General features: G+C 38.6%; 1 protein-coding gene across 1 annotated transcript in view; it reads right to left on the minus strand.

Annotated features, from left to right (window-relative positions):
- The window catches only part of LOC117340576, a 145425-nt gene that overhangs the window by 121303 nt on the left and 478 nt on the right, over window positions 1–23644 (minus strand). The window contains exons 2-16 of the mRNA XM_033902336.1: window positions 22655–22966; window positions 20695–21036; window positions 10646–10957; window positions 7227–7535; window positions 6558–6662; window positions 5102–5117; window positions 4760–4800; window positions 4197–4248; window positions 3711–3787; window positions 3055–3106; window positions 2569–2645; window positions 1913–1964; window positions 1227–1303; window positions 557–608; window positions 67–143 (exon numbers count right to left, since the gene is read on the minus strand). Of these exons, the coding sequence (XP_033758227.1) occupies window positions 67–143; window positions 557–608; window positions 1227–1303; window positions 1913–1964; window positions 2569–2645; window positions 3055–3106; window positions 3711–3787; window positions 4197–4248; window positions 4760–4800; window positions 5102–5117; window positions 6558–6662; window positions 7227–7535; window positions 10646–10957; window positions 20695–21036; window positions 22655–22966 (1953 nt within the window). The remainder of the gene's footprint in view (window positions 1–66; window positions 144–556; window positions 609–1226; window positions 1304–1912; window positions 1965–2568; window positions 2646–3054; window positions 3107–3710; window positions 3788–4196; window positions 4249–4759; window positions 4801–5101; window positions 5118–6557; window positions 6663–7226; window positions 7536–10645; window positions 10958–20694; window positions 21037–22654; window positions 22967–23644) is intronic.

Below are 23644 nucleotides of genomic sequence, written 5' to 3' on the forward strand. Positions count from 1 at the left end.
ATATACCCTCATACCCAACAAAACAAGCACTTCATCAGTTCAACAACAGTATGACATTCGACTTACCTGCAGCATTACTACCAAGACACTCATAGTTTGATGGTGGTTCTCTTTCCTGTAGGTTCAAATCGTCATAGTGTGATCTGTTCAACAAAATCACAAACATACCAGTCAGTTACAGGTGTTTATACTCACTTCACTGAATGTGCTACGTCATAATTGGTAACATTATATTAAGCTACAGATGTTAGATGTGTCATAGTATCTTGCAAACAACAAAAACGTTGAGATCAAACATGTACATGAATTCCATGCATCAAATTCATACCCAGTATGTTGGAAACTATTTACATCATAGATGTGACAAATAAAATATATTTACAGTAATGAATGAGGGTATCTCATTCGGAAATGGAATGCAATGTAGACATCATAAGGCATGCTATAAAAACATAATTCATAATCTGAAACATTTTGTTCTCAGCTGTAAATACTGAATTTTGTCAAAATTAACATTTCTGATTAATAAAAACGTAAAATGGGAATTCAATCGTACCTCTCTGTTGGAATGTCATGTTGTCCTACAGGAGACAGAGGCAGGTTTACACCTATGAAATAATACATATTGAAATGAAAACCCAGCAAATCCTAAACGTCACATTATATGGCTGTTCTGCTGTTGAATAAAAACAATGACACATGGAATAAAATAAGAGATGCGTCTTTAAAGTTGTTACTCGAGGGATTTTTCTGACATAACTCAATATTTTTGTAATTACAAAATAACACCGATATTTATGTTGGCATGTATTTAGGGGATGGACACAAGTCAACATATTTGACAAGGCAAACAGAAAAATGTCACACAAAATGGGCAAACGAAGATAAGCTATGAACTTTTCTAAATTTCAGCGTAAAATTTTAGATGGTTCTGCTGTGTATATAAATGGTTATTTGTTTGTATTGGAGAAACAGAAGGTAACAAAACAAACCAGATCGCATAAATCAACTTGAGAGTTTCATTTGTATTTAAAAAAAAAAAAAAAAAAGTTAATCAATATGTATCCGTCGCTAATGTGTGATTATGGGGTCTTCCATTACCAGCCCTGTCTCTTTTCATTTAACTCAGTAGTAACCAATAGACCGTCATACCCTACAAAGTAAGCACTTCATCATTGAAAAATGTAGCTGTCATCAGTTCAACAACAGTATGACAATTGACTTACCTGCAGCGTTACTACCAAGACACTCATAGTTTGATGGTGGTTCTCTTTCCTCAAGGTTCAAATCGTCATAGTGTGATCTGATCAACAAAAGCACAAACATACCAGTCATTTACAGGTGTTTATACTCACGTCACTGAATGTGTTACATCATAGTCGGTAAAATTAGATTAAGCTTCAGATGCTAGATGTGTAAAAAAAAAAAAAAAAAACCTTTGAGATCAAAACATCAACATGAATTCCATGTATCAAATTCACGTCTAGTATTGTTGGAAAAAACAAAAGCTGATATCGCTTCAGCCAAAATGACCAGAGGTCAGTCAAGTCCTGGGAATTTTCCATCACGTGGCCTAGATATGGACCACCTTCTTGACCCCTCAATGTTAGCCCATTTACATAACAACCAGAAACAATGGAAGATGCGAGTGGTCCAAATGCCCCTCTCATCATATAATAACAAACAATCATAGACTGACATCAATGTATTTATTTATACAAATATAAATAAAGTAAATTGATAATAATAAATGAGTGTATCGCATTCGGAAATGGAATGCAATGTATACATCATAAGGCATGCTATAAAAACATAATTCATAATCTTAAACATTTTGTTTTCAGCTGTAAATACTGAATTTTGTCAAAATTAACATTTCTTATTTATTCGTAAAATGGGAATTCAATCATACCTCTCAGTTGCAATTTCCTGTTGTCCTACAGGAGACAGAGGCAGGTTTACACCTATGAAATAATACATATAGAAATGAAAACCCAGCAAATCCTAAACGTAACAATATATGGCTGCTCTGCTGTTAAGTAAAAAAAAAATGACACATGGAATGAAATTAGAGTTGCGTCTGTAAAGTTATTACTCGAGGGATTTTTCTGACATAACTATATTTTTGGTATTTACAAAATAACACCGATATTTATGTTGGCATGTGTTTAGGGGACGGAAACAAGTCAACATATTTGACAAGGCAAAAAGAAAAATGTCACACAAAATGGGCAAATGAAGATACGCTTTGAGCTTTTCTAAATTTCAGCGTGAAATTTTAGATGGTTCTGCTGTGTATATAAATGGTTATATGTTTGTATTGGATAAACAGAAGGTAACAAAACAAACCAGATCGCATAAATCAACTTGAGAGTCTATTTGTATTTAAAAGTTAATCAATATGTATCCGTCGCTAATGTGTGATTATGGGGCCTTCAATTACCAGCCCTGTCTCTTTTCATTTAACTCAGTAGTAACCAATAGACCGTAATACCCTACAAAATAAGCACTTCATCATTGAAAAATGTAGCTGTCATCAGTTTAACAACAGTATGACATTCGACTTACCTGCAGCATTACTACCAAGACACTCATATTTTGATGGTGGTTCTCTTTCCTCAAGGTTCAAATCGTCATAATGTGATCTGATCAACAAACGCACAAACATACCAGTCAGTTACAGGTGTTTATACTCACGTCACTGAATGTGTTACGTCATAGTCGGTAACATTAGATTAAGCTTCAGATGTGTCATAGTATCTCGCAAAAAAACAAAAACTTTGAGATCAAAACATGTTCATGAATTCCATGCATCCAATTTATACCCAGTATTGTTGGAAAATATTTATATCATAGATGTGACAAACAAAATAAATTGACAGTAATGAATGAGGGTATCTCATTTGGAAATGGTATGCAATGTAGACATCATAAGGCATGCTATAAAAACATAATTCATAATCTTAAACATCTTGTTTTCAGCTGTAAATACCGAATTTTGTCAAAATTAACATTTCTGATTAATAAAAACGTAAAATGGAAATTCAATCGTACCTCTCTGTTGGAATGTCATGTTGTCCTACAGGAGACAGAGGCAGGTTTACACCTATGAAACATTACATATTGAAATGAAAACCCAGCAAATCCTAAACGTCACATTATATGGCTGTTCTGCTGTTGAATAAAAACAATGACACATGGAATGAAATAAGAGTTTCATCTTTAAAGTTGTTACTGGAGTGATTTTTCTGACAAATTATGTTTTTTAGGTATTTACAAAATAACACCGATATTTATGTTGGCATGTGTTTAGGGGACGGAAACAAGTCAACATATTTGACAAGGCAAAAAGAAACATGTCACACAAAATGGGCAAATGAAGATTAGCTTTATGCTTTTCTAAATTTCAGCGTAAGTTTTGAGATGGTTCTGCTGTGTATATAAATGGTTATTTGTTTGTATTGGAGAAACAGGAGGTAACAAAACAAACCAGATCGAATAAATCAACTTGAGAGTTTCATTTGTATTTAAAAGTTAATCAATATATATCCGTCGCTAATGTGTGATTATGCGGCCTTCCATTACCAGCCCTGTCTCTTTCCATTTAACTCAGTAGTAACCAATAGACCGTCTTACCCCACAAAATAAGCACTACATCATTGAAAAATGTAGCTGTCATCAGTTCAACAACAGTATGACATTCGACTTACCTGCAGCATTACTACCAAGACAATCATATTTTGATGGTGGTTCTCTTTCCTCAAGGTTCAAATCGTCATAGTGTGATCTGATCAACAAAAGCACAAACATACCAGTCAGTTACAGGTGTTTATACTCACGTCACTAACTGTGTTACATCATAGTCGGCAACATTAGATTAAGCTTCAGATGTGTCATAGTATCTAGCAAAAAAAAACAAATTTTCAGATCAAAACATGTACATGAATATCATGCATCACATTCATGTCCAGTATTGTTGGAAAATATTTACATCATAGATGTGACAAACAAAATAAATTGAGAGTAATGAATGAGGGTATCTCATTCGGAAATGGTATGCAATGTAGACATCATAAGACATGCTATAAAAACATAATTCATAATCTTAAACATTTTGTTTTCAGCTGTAAATACTGAATTTTGTCAAAATAAACATTTCTGATTAATAAAAACGTAAAATGGAAATTCAATCGTACCCCTCTGTTGGAATGTCATGTTGTCCTACAGGAGACAGAGGCAGGTTTACACCTATGAAATAATACATATTGAAATGAAAACCCAGCAAATCCTAAACGTCACAATATATGGTTGTTCTGCTGTTGAGTAAAAAACAATGACACGTGGAATGAAATAAAAGTTGCGTCTGTAAAGTTGTTACTCGAGGGATTTTTCTGATATAACTAAGTTTTTTTGGTATTTACAAATTAACACCGATATTTATGTTGGCATGTGTTTAAGGGACAGAAACAAGTCAACATATTTGACAAGGCAAAAAAAAATGTCACACAAAACGGCAAATGAAGATTAGCTTTGAGCTTTTCTAAATTTCAGCATAAGTTTTGTGAAGATTCTGCTGTGTATATACATGGTTATTTGTTTGTATTGGAGAAACAGGAGGTATCAAAATAAAACAGATACCATAAATCAACGTGAGAGTTTCATTTGTATTTAAAAGTTAATCGGGTTAGCTTAATATACTGGACTGAACCATTTTTATTATTTTTCCTCGTCTTATTTTGAACAATTTTGGTAATGTTACCTGCTTCAGCCACGGGATTTTTTTCTCTGCCTTTCATCTCCCTAGAAACATAAATCGATATGAATGAAGAAATGCATAATTTTTCACTGAAAAGGTATTAAATGCAAAAAAAACAAAAACAAAAAAAAAAATAACAGGCGCGAGGTGTCAATGCCCTTAATTACTGAATTTTGAATTTTGATTCTGCTTACATCTTTAGTATTCCTTAATATAACCATTTACTGCTTTGGGTATGCACATATACCTAGACTTTATTTAAGGAAATCAACATCGCGACATATAAACGGTAAAGATAATCATATCATACAATATTATATCGATGGAGATTATAATAACACTTACCTTAATGTCCGTCTACCTGCAATAGAGAAATAAAACGTAATTATTCACGAGGTAAAGAGAGATAATGCTAAACGACGAGAGAGAAAAAAAAATCAACAGATTTAAAACTTAAACGTTCGTTCGATACAGATTGAAAATATTAATTGAAATGTAATTGAAAATGAAAAAGCGGCCATCTCTAATCAACATATTTGTTTAAAGGAGTTAAGATAAAGGATTAAGAATATCAAAACAAAACAAAACAATAGTGTAAAATATTTACACTCTGTCATGTTATCAGAAACACTGGAAATAAACAAGGTACTTAAAATAATTTATTTCACAGCAAATTGTTTCTGAGACAGTTTAACCAATACCGTCACAAACATCGTTTGGGAGGACGAAAAACAACGTCTGTTTGGAGGATGTAAAAAGCAAGAACAACGTCTGTGAGCGAGAGAGCTAGAAACACGTCTGTGGGAGGATGTAATAACTATGTCTGTGAGGGAGGATGTAAGAACCACGTCTGTGGGGAGGATGTAAGAACCACGTCTGTGAGGGAGGATATAAGAACCACGTCTGTTGGGAGGATGTTAGAACCACATCTGTGGGGGAGGATGTAAGATCCACGTCTGTGGGAGAGGATGTAAGAACCCGGTCTGTGGGGGAGGATGTAAGAACCACGTCTTTGGGGGAGGATATAAGATCCACGTCTGTTGGGAGGATGTTAGAACCACGTCTTTGGGGGAGGATGTCAGAACCACGTCTGTGAGGGAGGATGTCAGAACCACGTCTGTAGGGGAGGATGTAAGAACCACGTCTGTGAGGGAGGATGTCAGAACCACGTCTGTGGGGGAGGATGTAAGAACCACGTCTTTGTGGGAGGATGTAAGAACCACGTCTGTGGGGGAGGATGTAAGAACCACGTCTGTGGGGGAGGATGTAAGAACCACGTCTGTGAGGGAGGATGTAAGAACCACGTCTGTGGGGAGGAGGATGTAAGAACCACGTCTGTGAGGGAGGATGTAAGAACCACGTCTGTGGGGGAGGATGTAAGAACCACGTCTGTGGGGGAGGATGTAAGAACCACGTCTGTGGGGGAGGATGTAAGAACCACGTCTGTGGGGAGGATGTAAGAACCACGTCTGTGGGGGAGGATGTAGGAACCACGTCTGTGGGGGAGGATGTAAGAACCACGTCTGTGGGGGAGGATGTAGGAACCACGTCTGTGAGGAAGGATGAGAGAACCACGTCTGGTTGGGAAGTAAGATGCATCAAAGATGTAATATACGTGTTTTTACTCATGATTTCAATGATTAAAATAATTTTTACTAAAGTTTCCTTGTATTACATGTTCTAAGGAATTTTGAAGCATGACGCATTTATCAATTTCCGTGGTGAGCAAATATAGCGCTAGGTTACCTATCCTGAATAGTCATTTCCGAGAATGGCGCATCAATAATTCAAGCATACTTACAAATAATACAGAGAACCAAGGACACTGCGGTAACTAACATCACCGATGATGTTATAAAAAGTGCAATGGACGCCACATTGGGATTCGAGATCATCTCTCCCTTATCTGTAAACGAGAGCAAAAGTTTTATCTGTCAATATCCTCTTTCACTTTTATCAACTTATTATAATTCTTTGTTAATAAAAATCCTGAAACTATCCAAGTTTTTTTTCTCTTTTTTTCCCCCTAACATTTCTGTGTGTTGAATATGGTATCAGTATTGCATATTAAATATTTATGAACTTAATACTTTTCCCCCAGAAGACATGTTGCTAATTTTATTCTTTTTTTTTCTCTATACATTTTTTAAGCTTAATGAGACAGTACTAAACGTGCATGCATTACATTTTTACATACGCCAGAGTGGTTCTCTGTCATTAAACTACTCATTATTACATTCTTTGATATCGGCCTATTTACTGAAGTTAAGATGACAGTTTCTGATTGCCTTTCTTTTCTCTTTCAGTAATCTGTGTATGTATGGAGCTATTACGCCTTTAATTTTTTCTTCGTTTTTTTTTTTTTTTTTCTGAATAGAGTATATTTGAGCTCATTCTACCAATTTACTACTGAATGTAAACATGATATATTCTATGAGTACAACATAATTTATATCTGACTTTATCTTACATGAACATTCTTGGTTGGTTTTACTGATAATATCCACCACACTGCTGAGTGAGCTGTTCCCCTCTTCGTTATAAGCGTACATGTTGAGTTGGTATCTGGTGTTTGGTTTCAGACCCGTTATTTCCTTGGTGTATGTTGACTGTTGTTGTTCTATCACTGATACTGTTTCTGTCTTTGTTCCTCCCTCTGGTCTATAAAGAATAACAAATGTCTGGGGGCGGCCGCCATTGAAACCTTCTGTCCATTGTACAATAATGGTTGTTTCAGTGGTTTCTATCTCTTGGAAATTGGTAGGTATTTCTGGCGGGCCTGTGAAACATATCAACACATTGTGAGTGAGTGAGGAATTATTGAGCATGCCTCTTTTTCAAATGAATTCAGTCTAATAAGGTACACCCTACCAAGACGTGACCGGTATTTTCAGCTAGAATTGAACATAATGCTCACCTTCAATCATCTTTAATTAATCTACCGTTAAGTCATTGACATTTGGTTTGGCAGAATCAATTTATTTTCATTTTTATTGAATAGGCATTTTGAAAATTGATGATCTTTCAATCATTGTTTCCTCTTGTTTTGCAAACTGATCTGAGAATAAAACTGAGCAATCACATGATTCGTGTTACGTGAGGCTGTCCGTAACATATTTCGTGAATTTTATAATTATCACCCGTGCTGTCAATCAGATGAAAATTAACCAATTGAACATTTCTCCTTTTGTGATGATTGTTTGATTTCCATGGAGATTACATCGGTTTATATCATCTAATTAGTTATCCTTAAATGAGTATGAGCTGTGTACCTGGAAATCATAATTGGGAAATACTGAAGGATCCCATCATGTTACTAGCTATATAGCATCACCATAGTTTTTGATTGTTGAGAAAATGTCTTTTAGATTGATAAATTGACGCCGGAAAGGTAACAAATATGATAAACATCACCCAAACATAGAGCTCATTTCAGAATGGTTAGCTTTCTATCGTTTCTATCTTTTCTATTCATCCTGATTCCCAATTCCACCCCTAAAGACTACGATATCCAGACAAAAGAATATGGCGCATAGATATGAATACTTACAGTGTACAGTAAATGTGACCTGTGTCAGAGGTAGGTATACTAACAGTGTACAGTAAATGTGACCTGTGTCTGAGGTAGGTATACTAACAGTGTACAGTAAATGTGACCTGTGTCTGATGTAGGTATACTTACAGTGTACAGTAAATGTAACCTGTTTCTGAGGTAGTTATCCTACAGTGTACAGTAAATGTGACTTGTGTATGAGGTAGGTATACTTACAGTGTACAGTAAATGTGACCTGTTTCTGATGTCGGTATACTTACAGTCTACAGTAAATGTGACTTGTGTCTGATGTAGGTATACTTACAGTGTACAGTAAATGTGACCTGTGTCTGAAGTAGGTATATTTACAGTCTACAGTAAATGTGACCTGTGTCTGATGTAGGTATACTTACAGTCTACAGTAAATGTGACCTGTGTCTGATGTATGTATACTTACAGTGTACAGTAAATGTGACCTGTGTCTGAGGTAGGTATACTTACAGTATACAGTAAATGTGACCTGTATCGGAGGTAGGTATACTTACAGTGTACATAGATGTGACCTGTGTCTGAGGTAGGTATACTTACTGTGTACAGTAAATTTGACATGTGTCTGAGGTAGGTATACTTACAGTGTACAGTAAATGTGACCTGTGTCTGAGGTAGGTATACTTACAGTGTAAAGTAAATGTGACCTGTGACTGAGGTAGGTATACTTACAGTGTACAGTAAATCTGACTTGCGTCTGAGGTAGGTATACTTACAGTGTACAGTGAATGTGACCTGTGTCTGAGGTAGGTATACTTACAGTGTACAGTAAATGTGACCTGTGTCTGATGTAGGTATACTAACAGTGTAAAGTAAATGTAACCTGTATCTGAGGTAGTTATCCTACAGTGTACAGTAAATGTGACTTGTGTATGAGGTAGGTATACTTACAGTGTACAGTAAATGTGACCTGTTTCTGATGTCGGTATACTTACAGTCTACAGTAAATGTGACTTGTGTCTGATGTAGGTATACTTACAGTGTACAGTAAATGTGACCTGTGTCTGAAGTAGGTATATTTACAGTCTACAGTAAATGTGACCTGTGTCTGATGTAGGTATACTTACAGTGTACAGTAAATGTGACCTGTGTCTGATGTATGTATACTTACAGTGTACAGTAAATGTGACCTGTGTCTGAGGTAGGTATACTTACAGTATACAGTAAATGTGACCTGTATCGGAGGTAGGTATACTTACAGTGTACAGTAAATGTGACCTGTGTCTGAGGTAGGTATACTTACAGTGTACAGTAAATGTGACCTGTGTCTGAGGTAGGTATACTTACAGTGTACAGTAAATGTGACCTGTGACTGAGGTAGGTATACTTACAGTGTACAGTAAATGTGACCTGTGTCTGAAGTAGGTATATTTACAGTCTACAGTAAATGTGACCTGTGTCTGATGTAGGTATACTTACAGTGTACAGTAAATTTGACCTGTGTCTGATGTATGTATACTTACAGTGTACAGTAAATGTGACCTGTGTCTGAGGTAGGTATACTTACAGTATACAGTAAATGTGACCTGTATCGGAGGTAGGTATACTTACAGTGTACAGTAAATGTGACCTGTGTCTGAGGTAGGTATACTTACAGTGTACAGTAAATGTGACCTGTGTCTGAGGTAGGTATACTTACAGTGTACAGTAAATGTGACCTGTGACTGAGGTAGGTATACTTACAGTGTAAAGTAAATGTGACCTGTGACTGAGGTAGGTATACTTACAGTGTACAGTAAATCTGACTTGCGTCTGAGGTAGGTATACTTACAGTGTACAGTGAATGTGACCTGTGTCTGAGGTAGGTATACTTACAGTGTAAAGTAAATGTTACCTGTGTCTGAGGTAGGTATACTTACAGTGTACAGTAAATGTGACCTGTGTCTGATGTAGGTATACTTACAGTCTACAGTAAATGTGACCTGTGACTGAGGTAGGTATACTTACAGTGCACAGTAAATTTGACCTGTGTCTGAGGTAGGTATACTTACAGTGTAAAGTAAATGTGACCTGTGTCCGAGGTAGGTATACTCACAGTGTAAAGTAAATGTTACCTGTGTCTGAGGTAGGTATACTTACAGTGTATATTAAATGTGACCTTAGTCTGAGGAAGGTATACTTACAGTATACAGTAAATGTGACCTATGTCTGAGGTAGATAAATGTCTGCAAAATGGTGGAAATTTACATATATTACTCAAACAGTTAATATTTGCTATTGATATCATGGAATAGAACCATACAACTCCTAATTATATTGATGTCAGCCACTGTCTAATCTTTTATGTAAGGTAACAAAATCAAACTTACATTGAACAACAAATGTCTTAAAACCAGACTGGACAGGGGTCATTCCGTCCACATTACTAGCCCTACACTGGACAGTGGTTGGACTGTCCCCTTTGTCCCCGTTCAGTGTAAAAGAACTGGTGGTCACAAACTTGTCCCCGTCACTACTAACACTTCCGGTCTGAGTTGTGACGTTTACACCATCCTTGTACCAGTCTATCCGGGCAGGAGGACGGCAACTTCCGGTCACACACGTGTACACCTGACTGCCGCTTGGTGTCACTGTGACCGTGTTACTGACAGGGGAAGTTAAGGTAACGTTGGGTACAGGTACTGAAACATAAGAATGTTCAGATATAGCAAAGCCACATTTTATCCCCCAAACATCAACAATCAACGTCATGCAATGTGAAATAGATATTTGTAATGTTTATAAGTTTCTATGACCACACGAAAGTATAAATCATGTGGACAATACAACAAAAAACTGAATCGATATGATATTCGTTTGAAGTCATTTTTCTCATAACAACACAGCACAAATAACGCAAACAACACATGTATTAGCTAACATCTGAGATGTACGTGTGATCTTACCATGGCTGTATGCACATTTGTAACTATGACATGACGGAAACAAGATGGCTGTTCAATCTAAAATTGTGTATTGATTTAAATCCAACTTAAATATACATAAGGAACAATGAGTTACTAGCATTACACGACCAATTGGCTAACCAGTGTTCTTAACTATAACATATTTTTGTCTTTCATTATCGATTGATACGATATGTTAATATATGTTAAAAGTCCATCATCTGTGATATCAAAACAAATATGGCATCTGTGTCACCGGGGTGTGGAAATATACCAGAGACAGAAGTAGTTCGTTTGATGGTCTAATATCAGATCATAAAACCTACAAAGACAAGACAAACATTTACTCACAAAGTCTTCCAAATCGAACACACTCACCCAGTCTCGAACGCGAGTTCCACACACCATTCACCATTACTACAATGTCAACTTACCAGGCTTCTATATGGCGACAATTCAACTCGGTCATCTCTCGATGACCGATGCTAGCTAGTGCTTTGCGCTGCTGGACCGCTTGCGCCGACGTCCAGCAATAGAATGATAGCTATAGGTAGAGAGATAGAAAGCCAGAAAGGAAGTTACGTAAACAGGTGTGGGAACGCAACGAGCGTGCAAAGCAAGTGCAGGTGTTAATTGCTGAGTTGCGTTCATGCTGATGTCCATGTCACGTCGGACTGGTCCGGCTACTTTGTACACATACCTTACATTCCACAAGACAGGTACTTTGACAGGATAATATAGACAACATGTCACGTACACAGGGACTTGACGCACACATACACAATGAATACTTATGTATACCTGGAGAGGTATACAACGTACAATACGTATACTATGTTATATATATATGAATATGTATATAACACCTGGGTTACATACTCCCCCCCCCCCCCCCCCCCCCCCCCCCCCCTTAGGGAAAATGTGTCCCACATTTTAATAATTATCAATACACTAACATATATTGATTATCTAATGACTTGCAGCTGGAAACCAGTTATGTGGTCTACCTGCAACAAAAACAAATATTTGTGCATACACAAATCTAAAAATAAAATAAACAATTAGAAATGTAGCGCTGCAAGAAATGTAAATATTAAATAATTACAGCAAAACTCTAAAATACCTGTTAAGGTCCTTGGCGTACCTTAACATAATTGTCAAAGCTCCAATATCCAAGCTGAAAAAAATAAAACAACTGAAGTTTCAGAGAGCCTTAACTCTCTAAGGTTAAAACAAAATACTGAATAAACTTAGGATTTTCATTATTTAATCCCAGAACCTAACTCCACAACACTTTTACATCTTGCGATGAGTGTCCAGGTATTAACCATTGAGAGCTAATCCCTAGTAAGGACAAATCTGGGTGAAGTTCTCCACTGTAATGTCCATATATATATGAATATACACTGAATTTAATACAACTACACATTTTAAAATAATGATTCACGGTTTTTCTAGTGTAAAATGTTTCTGATATTATTTACACAAATATTTCATCTCTGGGTCCTTCCCTAGCGAGCTGTGACATAACCCAATCTCCATATCTGTCCGGGGGATTACGGGTTCTTTTTGGACGGACTGTCTGTTCCGGACTCTTGGGAGTTTCCGGGGCCACATGGACTGTGGATTCAGAACCGTGATCATCCCTGTGAGATACTGGAGACACAGTTGCAGGTATATCAACAACTCGGGATACTGACCTTGAGCTAACGTTTTCCGAGCTCCTGGACCCTTCTGGGGTGTTTGGGAGGATACTGGATAGGGGAGACAACTCCTGCCTACGTCTCTGTGGAATAACATATCGCACACTACAACTAACCTGTGAACTGCTCGTATCTGTATCAGAATCGGTATCTGGACTGGATTGTCTTACCTTTCTAGACCGAGTTACTGGAGCTGTGGGGGCTTTGCGGCTCACCTGCTCCTTCAGTTCACCAATAGGTAGTGAAGTGTAGGGCAACAACATATTCCGGTGCAGTGTACGAAGGGGGCCAGTTCCCTTCTCACCACGCACCTTATAGACTGGTATCTCATTGTCGGAGATACTCACCACCCGGTATGGATCATGCTCCCACCTGTCAGCTAGTTTGTGTTTCCCTTGGAAACCCACTTTTCTGACAAGTACCAAGTCACCCACTTCTATGGTACACTCTCTAACTCTCGTATCATACCTAGCCTTGTTTTTGTCAGCTTTCTTACCGGCTTCCCTGGCTGCGGCATGGTAAGCATACTCAAGTTTCTTTCCTAGTTTGTCAACATACGAGTCGTGGTTAGCCGCCCCGCCGCTGTCCGTACCGATACCTAGAAAGGCATCTACGGCAAGCCTGGGGTGCCATCCAAACATCAGGAAGTGGGGAGAGTACCCAGTGGATTCACTCTTGGTGGCATTGTAAGCATGAACCATGGATGGGACGTAAGTTTTCCAGTCCGTTTTTTTTTCCTCTACTAGTGTAGCTAGCATGTCAAGAAGGGTCTGATTGAACCTTTCTGCAGAACCATTCCCCATAGGATGGTATGGGGTAGTTCTAGTTTTCTTGACCCCAGCGAGCTTGCATAGTTCCTTTACCAACTTGCTCTCAAAGTTACGACCCTGGTCGCTATGGAGCTTCTCCGGGAACCCATAATGTACTATGAAGTTCTCGTATATGGCCTTGGCTGTGGTATGGGCAGTCTGATTACGACACGGTACCGCTTGAGCATATCGTGTGAAGTGATCTACCATAACCAGTATGTTTTCATATCCTCCTCTAGATCTCTCTAAGCTGAGGAAATCTATACACACTAACTCCAATGGCCGGGTAGTAAGTATTGGAACTAAACCTGCAGCTCGTTTAACAGGGGTCTTTCTCCTGACACACCGCCCACATTGTTCAACCTTAGTTACCACATCTTTCTCAAGACCGGGCCAGTAAAATCGCTGTCGAGCCAGCCAAAGGGTCCTGTCTTTACCTTGGTGACCCACATCATCGTGGACACCCTTCAAGACCTGGGCTCTGTAAGCTGTTGGTACTAACAGCTGCTTAACCTGAGTACTGTCTACCGTAGCTGTCCTATATAGAACACCCTGATCTAAAGAAATGCGCCGACGTTCCCTAAGGTACTTGCGTACTTCAGGCGACTCATTCTTTGATGCTTCTCCCCCTGGGAAAAGGTCGCTACTAAACAAAGTACTCAGTCTAGCAAGAGCAGGATCTTTCCTCTGCTCTAGCACCCAATCAACCCTACAAACCTCAGTGCCTGAACCTACAACCTCCCCGGCCGAAGGAGGGGCAGTTTCATCTGACACAGAGGCAATCAATGGCACAGAAACCATGGCTGACTGACAAATTGCCTTTACTGCGTCCGAGAATAACTGTGGTTGACGGGAGAGACTATCCGCATCAACATTCAGTTTCCCTGATCTATATGATATGGTGAAATCATACGCTGCCAGTGCGGCTACCCAACGGTGACTCGTAGCATCCAACTTTGCCGTAGTGAGGACATAAGTCAGCGGATTGTTATCGGTGATCACCTCAAAGGACGTGCCATAGAGGTAGTCATGAAACTTATCAGTGACCGCCCATTTGAGAGCCAAGAATTCCAGCTTGTGAGCAGGATAATTCTTTTCACTGGGTCTAAGCCCACGGCTAGCGTATGCTATAACAACTTTGTGACCCTGTTGGACTTGGTAAAGGACAGCACCTAATCCGGACCCACTTGCATCTGTATGCACCACAAATGGTTTGGAGTAGTCAGCATAGCCTAAGACTGGGGGACTTACCATTTTGCTTTTAATGGTATCAAAGGCATTCTGCTGGGCTTCCTCCCAGGTCCACTTAGTAGGAACTGTTACTTTTTTACGAAGGTTTTCCTTAGCCCTTTTTGTAGTGCCATGACCTTTCAATAAAGAATTGAGAGGCTGAACTATCTTAGAGTAGTCCTTAACAAACCTTCGGTAATAACCAACAAACCCTAGGAACTGTCGAAGCTCCTTGATATTTTTGGGTATGGGCCAATTCTGTACTACAACTGTCTTATCAGGGTCAGTACTAATACCCTGTTCTGACACTATATGTCCCAAATAGGATACTGAGGTCTTGAAAAGTTCACACTTAGATGGTTTTAACTTCAGGTTATGCTCCTCAAGCTTAGCAAACACTGACTGTAACCTTCTTAAGTGTTCATCAAAAGTTTTTGAGAAAATCAAGATGTCATCGATAAATACCAGACACTCACGGAGAAGTAAATCTCCCATGCATTTCTCCATCAACCTTTGGAATGTAGCAGGAGCATTGGTGAGCCCAAATCCCATTCTATTACATTCATAGAAACCGAGATTACCCACCGAGAAGGCTGTTTTATATTTGTCCTCCTCCTCCATCTCTACCTGCCAGTATCCCGACCTCAGGTCCAGCTTTGAGAAATACTTTGAACCACTAAGGGTATCAATGACGTCATCGAACCGAGGGAGCATGTATGCGTCCTTTTTGGTTCGAGAGTTTAACATCCGGTAATCGATGCAAAACCTAAGCGAACCATCTTTTTTTCTTACCAAGACTATGTTTGACGAGAAAGGACTCTTTGACTCGCGAATGACGCCTATGTCCAACATGTCCTTAACATGTTGACGTACTTCCTCAAACATAGCAGGTGGAACTCGTCTGTATGGTTGCTTGAAAGGTTTTTCATCTAATAATTCGACCTTATGTTTGATCAAATTAGTACTACCTAAATCACTTGGGGTTTTGGAAAATATATTACTCCAGTTACCAAGTGTTTGACTGACCTCAGCTAACTGTTCCCTAGTCAAATTATCCTTGTCTATAACAACACCAAGTTCCTCTGGTTGTGACTGAGGGACCATACTTTTTACATCCGATGCTAGATTATCGACTATCTGTACCCCCTGTACTTGACATAACTCAGATTTGGGTCTTATTGATATTGCCTTGGCAGTAATGTTACATATCTTTACATGAAGTCTCACAACACTTGAGCTCTGGTTTATGTTAACAACCCTGGGACATACAGTATAACTACTGTCCTGAGCCAAGTTTTCTGTAACAACCTGGTTTATCCTGGGATCAAATCCCCTCACCAAACCGTCAACAACAACCGACTCAAACGGTTGTACCTTAATAGGTTTCTTGTTCATGGACTTAACCAAAAAATGGTCACAGTGAATAGTGTCCATAGCTATCTGCCATTCAGCAGGAATCACATCACAACAAACTTTTTCATTAACCAGGTCTCTACACTGCCTAATAATATTGGTTCCTACTATAATTGGACAACTCTCATTGTAAGTAGTATTTGGAACCACAAGTACAGGGATGGGCATATCTAGATTGTTACAAAAAGGTAAAGTAAAATTACACTCAATGTAGCCTAAATATTTCAACCTAGATCCATCAGCTACAGAAACCTCAAGTCCCAATGACTCCAAACTATGAAGCACTGGACGTGGTTTTAATGACTCAAAACCTTTCTGAGAAATAGTCGTAACCATGGACCCACTATCGATAAGTGCCCTAAACTCTTGCTTATCAAGATAGATGGTACCCTCGTTAGAAACACCAACTAACCTATCTATCAAATTATCCTGGCCGTCAGCTCTAGCACCACAGGTCACCACTCGGCCATCAGTAGGGACCTCTACTCTTTTGAGTTTTTCTTATCCTGACCTTGACTTTTGCCTTGACCTTGACCTTTCTTTTGACCTTGATTTTGATCCTAACTTTGACCTTTACTCTTGTTACCGTAGTAACCCTTATTCCTGTTCCCTTTCCTATCACTACCAGAACCCTTATTACCTAAAGTATCCAACTTTTCCAACAACAACTCCATTTTGGTATTCATGTCTTTTTCAAGAGCATGAAACCTTTCCTCTAATGACTTACATTCAGAACTGGTCACCGACTCACTTTGCACTGCATGCTGTCGGGCCTTAACTCCCTTAGAGGTTGAAGAAGATGCACTGTCCTTAGAAACAGTGTTCTGTAAGTTGATCTCTTTATCAACCATCCTAATCTCTCTAAGGAGTAGGTCAAAATCTTTGATGGTATCATATTTGTGCCTTGTCTGACTTTTTAACCTGTCAGATGACAAAGAGGTCCAAAATTTGTGACGCAGAAGCTCACTTTTTGAGAATGGATCCAAATATCCATGTTCTACTGCAACATGCAACATGGACTCAAGGCGACAACCAAAATCTGTTACAGACTCATCAGGCTTTTGAAAAGAATTAAAAAACTCCTGCATTATCATGCCATTAGTACTTACATCCCCGAAGAAGTTGTCTAGCTTGGAGAGTACTAAGGTGAGGTCTGGGCTATTTCCCAACGACATCAGCCTCCGACGTGCTGTGCCGCGCAAAGATCTGCGAATCGCCTGAGACAAAAGACTGTCCGTAATTTCTGGGTCGTCTGTGAGGCACTGAACCTCAAAACGCCATTCCCTATAGGAAACATCCCCCTTAACCGGAGGATCTTCCCCCGAAAATTGAGGTATCTTGGGAACCTCTCGAGCTTTCACCAAATAGCTCTCATTATTGTCAAGGTCTGGCTCACCCCTACAGTAACCAGTATAGGGAGTACTGGTTCCAACAAAACCATCACCAAAACCAGGGATTTTCTCCTTTTTGGGAGTAATATCATATTTCCCTGTGGCACTCAGAGTTTTAATCATTTCCATTTCTGACATGGTGATGTTCTTGCCATCTGGTTTGTCATTAGCAACAGCTTGCTCATTATCAGTCATGCTTACAATTACAAATTTAAATAAGATATACCAGTGTAAAACTATAGCACTATAAAATCAACAGTGATAATATACCTACACCCAACACCAGTAAATGATGACCGAGTTGACCAAGTGATTGGGGATCCCCTACCTACAAGGCACTCGACACCGGGCACCGGTAATAAGTGACGTAGTACATAACACTGAACAAAATATCTACATGTATTTAAGAATGGAAACAAATATATGACAGTGAATGGCGTAAATTAAATAATCAGTTTACACACAAACTGTCAAAACCGATACAACAAACTTTTTTAGCCAGCAACGAGCTAACAAAGCCCCAGGATGAATACCATCCTTGTACAGTTTAAAATTGACAGACACCCTATAACTCCCCTGGGCCTTTGTTTTTCTGTACCTGAGGAGGTCAACTCTCAACAAAGGAGAGGTTACCCCCAAGTCGAAATTCAACGATTTGAGGAAATCATTCAGGAACAAAAGCTGTTCCCTGAGACTAACTTCTTGATCCTGAAATGACTCCGGCTCAGAATGACCTTTATAACGATTCCACTCTATGATAGAATAGGGTGGTATCTCCACAAATACTAACCTCACAGAGGGATACAAAGAGATAAATTTCTTGAACTCTGTTATATAGTAAAACAAATATGATTGGGCACTCTCAAAAGTTGTGTGACGTAACTCAATAAATGGGCCACGCTTAGTTGTCAGGTCGCAAGTACCTAACCACACATAGAGAGTAATATGACTGTGTAACTGTACAAGTTTGGGAATATTCCTATGTAGCCAAGGTAGATAATCCGCAAACCTAGCACCAGCTTTTGAAACAATTTCGAGATCTACACCCAAATTCCTAGCAATATCTAAATTTCTACTCAAAGAAAACCCTTTGCTAGAAGTTATTATAATAGGCTTACTGACTAGTTTTACATTTTTACAGTCAATAGGTTTCTCAATATATTTCTGTAATTTTGAATTCATACCAAAGCTGAAATAAATATTGTAACACAAGTTACTCACATGCCAATCTTCATACTTTACTGTACTTAAATATTAAACTGTACACTGACTGCAACCAGCCCCTGCCAAACTGGTACCTGGCTGAAAATCAATACATACTTGTAACTTATCTGTACTGAATGCATATAATCTACACATAGAACATTAAATCCTATACACATAAGAACCAAAACACACATAACATTACATAATATAGGCACAAGTAGCCGATAAACACATAGTTGTCAAAGTGTCTGTTTCAGTCGTGAATTTGTAAGTAACATGAAAGCAAGTGGGAATTTGTAGATGGTTAAATAGACGAATAGTAATAGAAAAATGAAAAGATGGAAAGTACGCTACGCGCTAAGAAAAATCGAATTTATGAATATGACAAAGCCGAAACGCGAAGCCTGGCAAGCTGACAATACCTCAGCTCGCTCACAATCTCCTACCTACGGTCACCCTACATACTTACGCACTCCTCCCGAACTAATTAGACAACACAAAATACAATTACACAAATGTCAAAAAAGTCACAAAATCGCCATCTCTCTCAGATTCCGTCGACGAGGAGTCCGGATCTCCACCACTAAGCGAACAAAATCCTTCTCCACCGCACATCCATGATGTTTATGCCGGAAGTCAGGTTCTTTACCGCTGGGCTCGTTCGACAAGGAACATAATGTTACCATCTGACATTGTGTAGTCGCCGCCTGGTTTCAATACTGTATGATTATCAAACCACGTTGGGCGCCATTTTGTCACCGGGGTGTGGAAATATACCAGAGACAGAAGTAGTTCGTTTGATGGTTTAATATCAGATAATAAAACCTACAAAGACAAGACAAACATTTACTCACAAAGTCTTCCAAATCGAACACACTCACCCAGTCTCGAACGCGAGTTCCACACACCATTCACCATTACTACAATGTCAACTTACCAGGCTTCTATATGGCGACAATTCAACTCGGTCATCTCTCGATGACCGATGCTAGCTAGTGCTTTGCGCTGCTGGACCGCTTGCGCCGACGTCCAGCAATAGAATGATAGCTATAGGTAGAGAGATAGAAAGCCAGAAAGGAAGTTACGTAAACAGGTGTGGGAACGCAACGAGCGTGCAAAGCAAGTGCAGGTGTTAATTGCTGAGTTGCGTTCATGCTGATGTCCATGTCACGTCGGACTGGTCCGGCTACTTTGTACACATACCTTACATTCCACAAGACAGGTACTTTGACAGGATAATATAGACAACATGTCACGTACACAGGGACTGGACGCACACATACACAATGAATACTTATGTATACCTGGAGAGGTATACAACGTACAATACGTATACTATGTTATATATATATGAATATGTATATAACACCTGGGTTACATCTGTAAGCAAAAAGTTTATGTTTATGTATCAAATCTGTCTTATGTATGCATTTTGTGAAAAGATGCAAAGATATTTCATCAGATACACATTTTTTCAATACAAACGATAAAGCACACAAGCAATATATATGCAATTAGCCTTGACACGTTTATGACGCCATATGTATGACGTCATGTTTTGTGCATTACGTCCGGTTATTGTGTCGTAGATATTCGTGTAGATCCTCGACTCACTGAAAAGAATCATTGAAGAATCTATTAACTATCGAGTCTTTCCTTTATCAAGCTGCATATAATTCATATCCGAAATTTGATTTAATTAACAATACAACAAAACTCACCAATAATAAACACCTGTGTTGACACTCGTCCTATTGGTGTGAAGCCGGACAGGTAGACACTACAGCTGTATGTATCACCGTGTACAGGGTTGAGGATTCCCAGTCTGACTTCATTAGAGTCCAGGTTACAGTCTATATTGTAGTTATCAGGAGATAATATAGAACATGTAGGTGTAGCTGTAGGAGTGACTGCGGCGATAGTACCTCCGTCCTCATCCATCCACCGTAGTTGTCCAAGTATCCCTCCGTCCAGGTCATACGTACAGGCCAGCCACAACATGGCTCCTTTTGTTCCCATTGCAACGGGGGAAGGTTGTATATCAATACTCGGCTCTGCCGATACTAAAAACACGAATCAGAAAGCTGGACATCAACACGCGCTGACAGTATGATTTTTTCGGCATAGCCGTATACCTTTCTTTTTGCCCCGGATATGACGCGACAGGTGGCGTTACTGGTCAAGATGAAGCATGTGATTTGTTAATGTAGCGGTAAATGCAAAATGCAGATATGCAGTTAAAAACGAAACAAAGTTAAGATTGAATGTAAGCTGAATAAGTGAATGTATCTATTCAAATGACACATTGATAACATTATATTCCCGATTCGAATAGTCTTATTATCACCTAAAATAATTTAAACCGATATAATTGTGTTACCCGTGCTGAAACGCATTAGTTCGTTGATTTATTTCACCAGCAGTTTTACATTATAACCACCAGCATCATTACAACTATGCCGTTTATCTTTTTTAAAGATATTTCTTGTTATTAAAGTAAAACAATTTGCATACAATCTCATTTACTATCCTTTCCGTATAAACTGATATCTCTGACTTGTGTGTGATTAATTCAGAGAAAGTTAGGCATGTTGTGGTCTACCAATCTGATACGTTTAGTAACATTACGTTTAAATATTGATGAGTTAAAAATAACCTACAGTTAGAAACTATCTGCATTGCTTGATCAACATTAACTATCGGTTACACTATACCCGCACCAATCGATCGCTGACAACAGCGAGTAGATATAAGTTTATCAAACAGGTGATAACAAATGAAACGTTTTTCAGCTTATACAGTAAATGTGATCTGTGTCGGAGGTAGGTATGCTTACAGTGTACAGTAAATGTGACCTGTGTCTGAGGTAGGTATACTTACAGTGTACAGTAAATGTGACCTGTGTCTGAGGTAGGTATACTTACAGTGTACACTAAATGTGACCTGTGTCTGAGGTAGGTATACTTACAGTGTACAGTAAATCTGACTTGTGTCTGAGGTAGGTATACTTACAGTGTACAGTAAATGTGACCTGTGACTGAGGTAGGTATACTTACAGTGTACAGTAAATGTTACCCGTGTCTGAGGTAGGTATACTTACAGTGTACAGTAAATCTGACTTGTGTCTGAGGTAGGTATACTTACAGTGTACAGTGAATGTGACCTGTGTCTGAGGTAGGTATACTAACAGTGTACAGTAAATGTGACCTGTGTCTGAGGTAGGTATACTTACAGTGTACAGTAAATGTGACCTGTGTCTGAGGTTGGTATACTTACAGTCTACAGTAAATTTGATCTGTGACTAGGTAGGTATACTTACAGTGTACACTAAATGTGACCTGTGTCTGAGGTAGGTATACTTACAGTGTAAAGTAAATGTTACCTGTGTCTGAGGTAGGTATACTTACAGTCTACAGTTAATGTGACCTGTGTCTGAGGTAGGTATACTTACAGTGTACAGTTAATATGACCTGTGTCTGAGGTAGGTATACGTACAGTGTAAAGTAAATGTTACCTGTGTCTGAGGTAGGTAAATGTCTGCAAAATGGTGGACATTTACATATATGACTCAAACAGTTCATATTTTCTATTAATGTCATGGAATAGAACCACACAACTCTAAATTACATTGATGTCAGCCACTGTTTAAACTTTTATGTAAGGTAACAAAAACAAACTTACATTGAACAACTAGTGTTTTAACACCGGACTGGACAGGGGTCATTCCATCCACGTTACTAGCCCTACACTGGACAGTGGCTGGTCTGTCATCTTTGGCCCCGGTCAGTGTAAACGAACTGGTGGTCACAAACTCGTCACCGTCATTACTAACACTTCCGGTCTGATTTGTGACGTTTACACCATCCTTGTACCAGTCTATCCGGGCAGGAGGACGACAACTTCCGGTCACACACGTGTACACCTGACTGCCGCCTGGTTTCACTGTGACTGTGTCACTGACAGGGGAAGTTAAGGTAACGTTGGGTACAGGTACTGAAACATAAGAGTGTTCAGATATAACAAAGCCACATTTTATCCCCCCAAACCTCAACCATTAACGTCATTCAATTGGAAATAAATATTTGTAATGTTTATAAGTTTCTATGACAACACGAAAGTATAAATCATGTGGACAATACAACAAAAATCTGAATCGATATGATATTCGTTTTAAGTTATTTTTCTCATAACAACACAACACTAATAGCGAAAACAACACATGTATTAGCTAACATCTGAGATGTGATCCAACCATGGCTGTACGCACATTTGTAACTATGACATGACGGAAACAAGATGGCTGTTCATTCTAAAATTTTGAATTAATTTAAATCCAACTTAAATATACATAAGGAACAACGAGGTAATAGCATTACACGATCATAAGGCTTACCATTGTTCTTAAATATAACATATTTTTGTCTTTCATTATCGATTGATACGATATGTTATTATATGTTAAAAATCCATCATCTGTGACATCAAAACAAAGATGTCTTCTGTAAGCGAAAAGTGTATGTTTATGTATCAAACCTGTTTTATTCATGCATTTTGTGAAAAAAATGCAAATTGTTTTCATCAGATACACATTTGTTCAATACAAACGATAAAGCACAAAGCAATATATATGCGATTAGCCTTGACACGTTTATGACGTCACATGTATGACGC

This window comes from Pecten maximus, chromosome 13 (genome assembly GCF_902652985.1).
Source record: "Pecten maximus chromosome 13, xPecMax1.1, whole genome shotgun sequence".
Taxonomy (NCBI): Eukaryota; Metazoa; Mollusca; class Bivalvia; order Pectinida; family Pectinidae; genus Pecten; species Pecten maximus.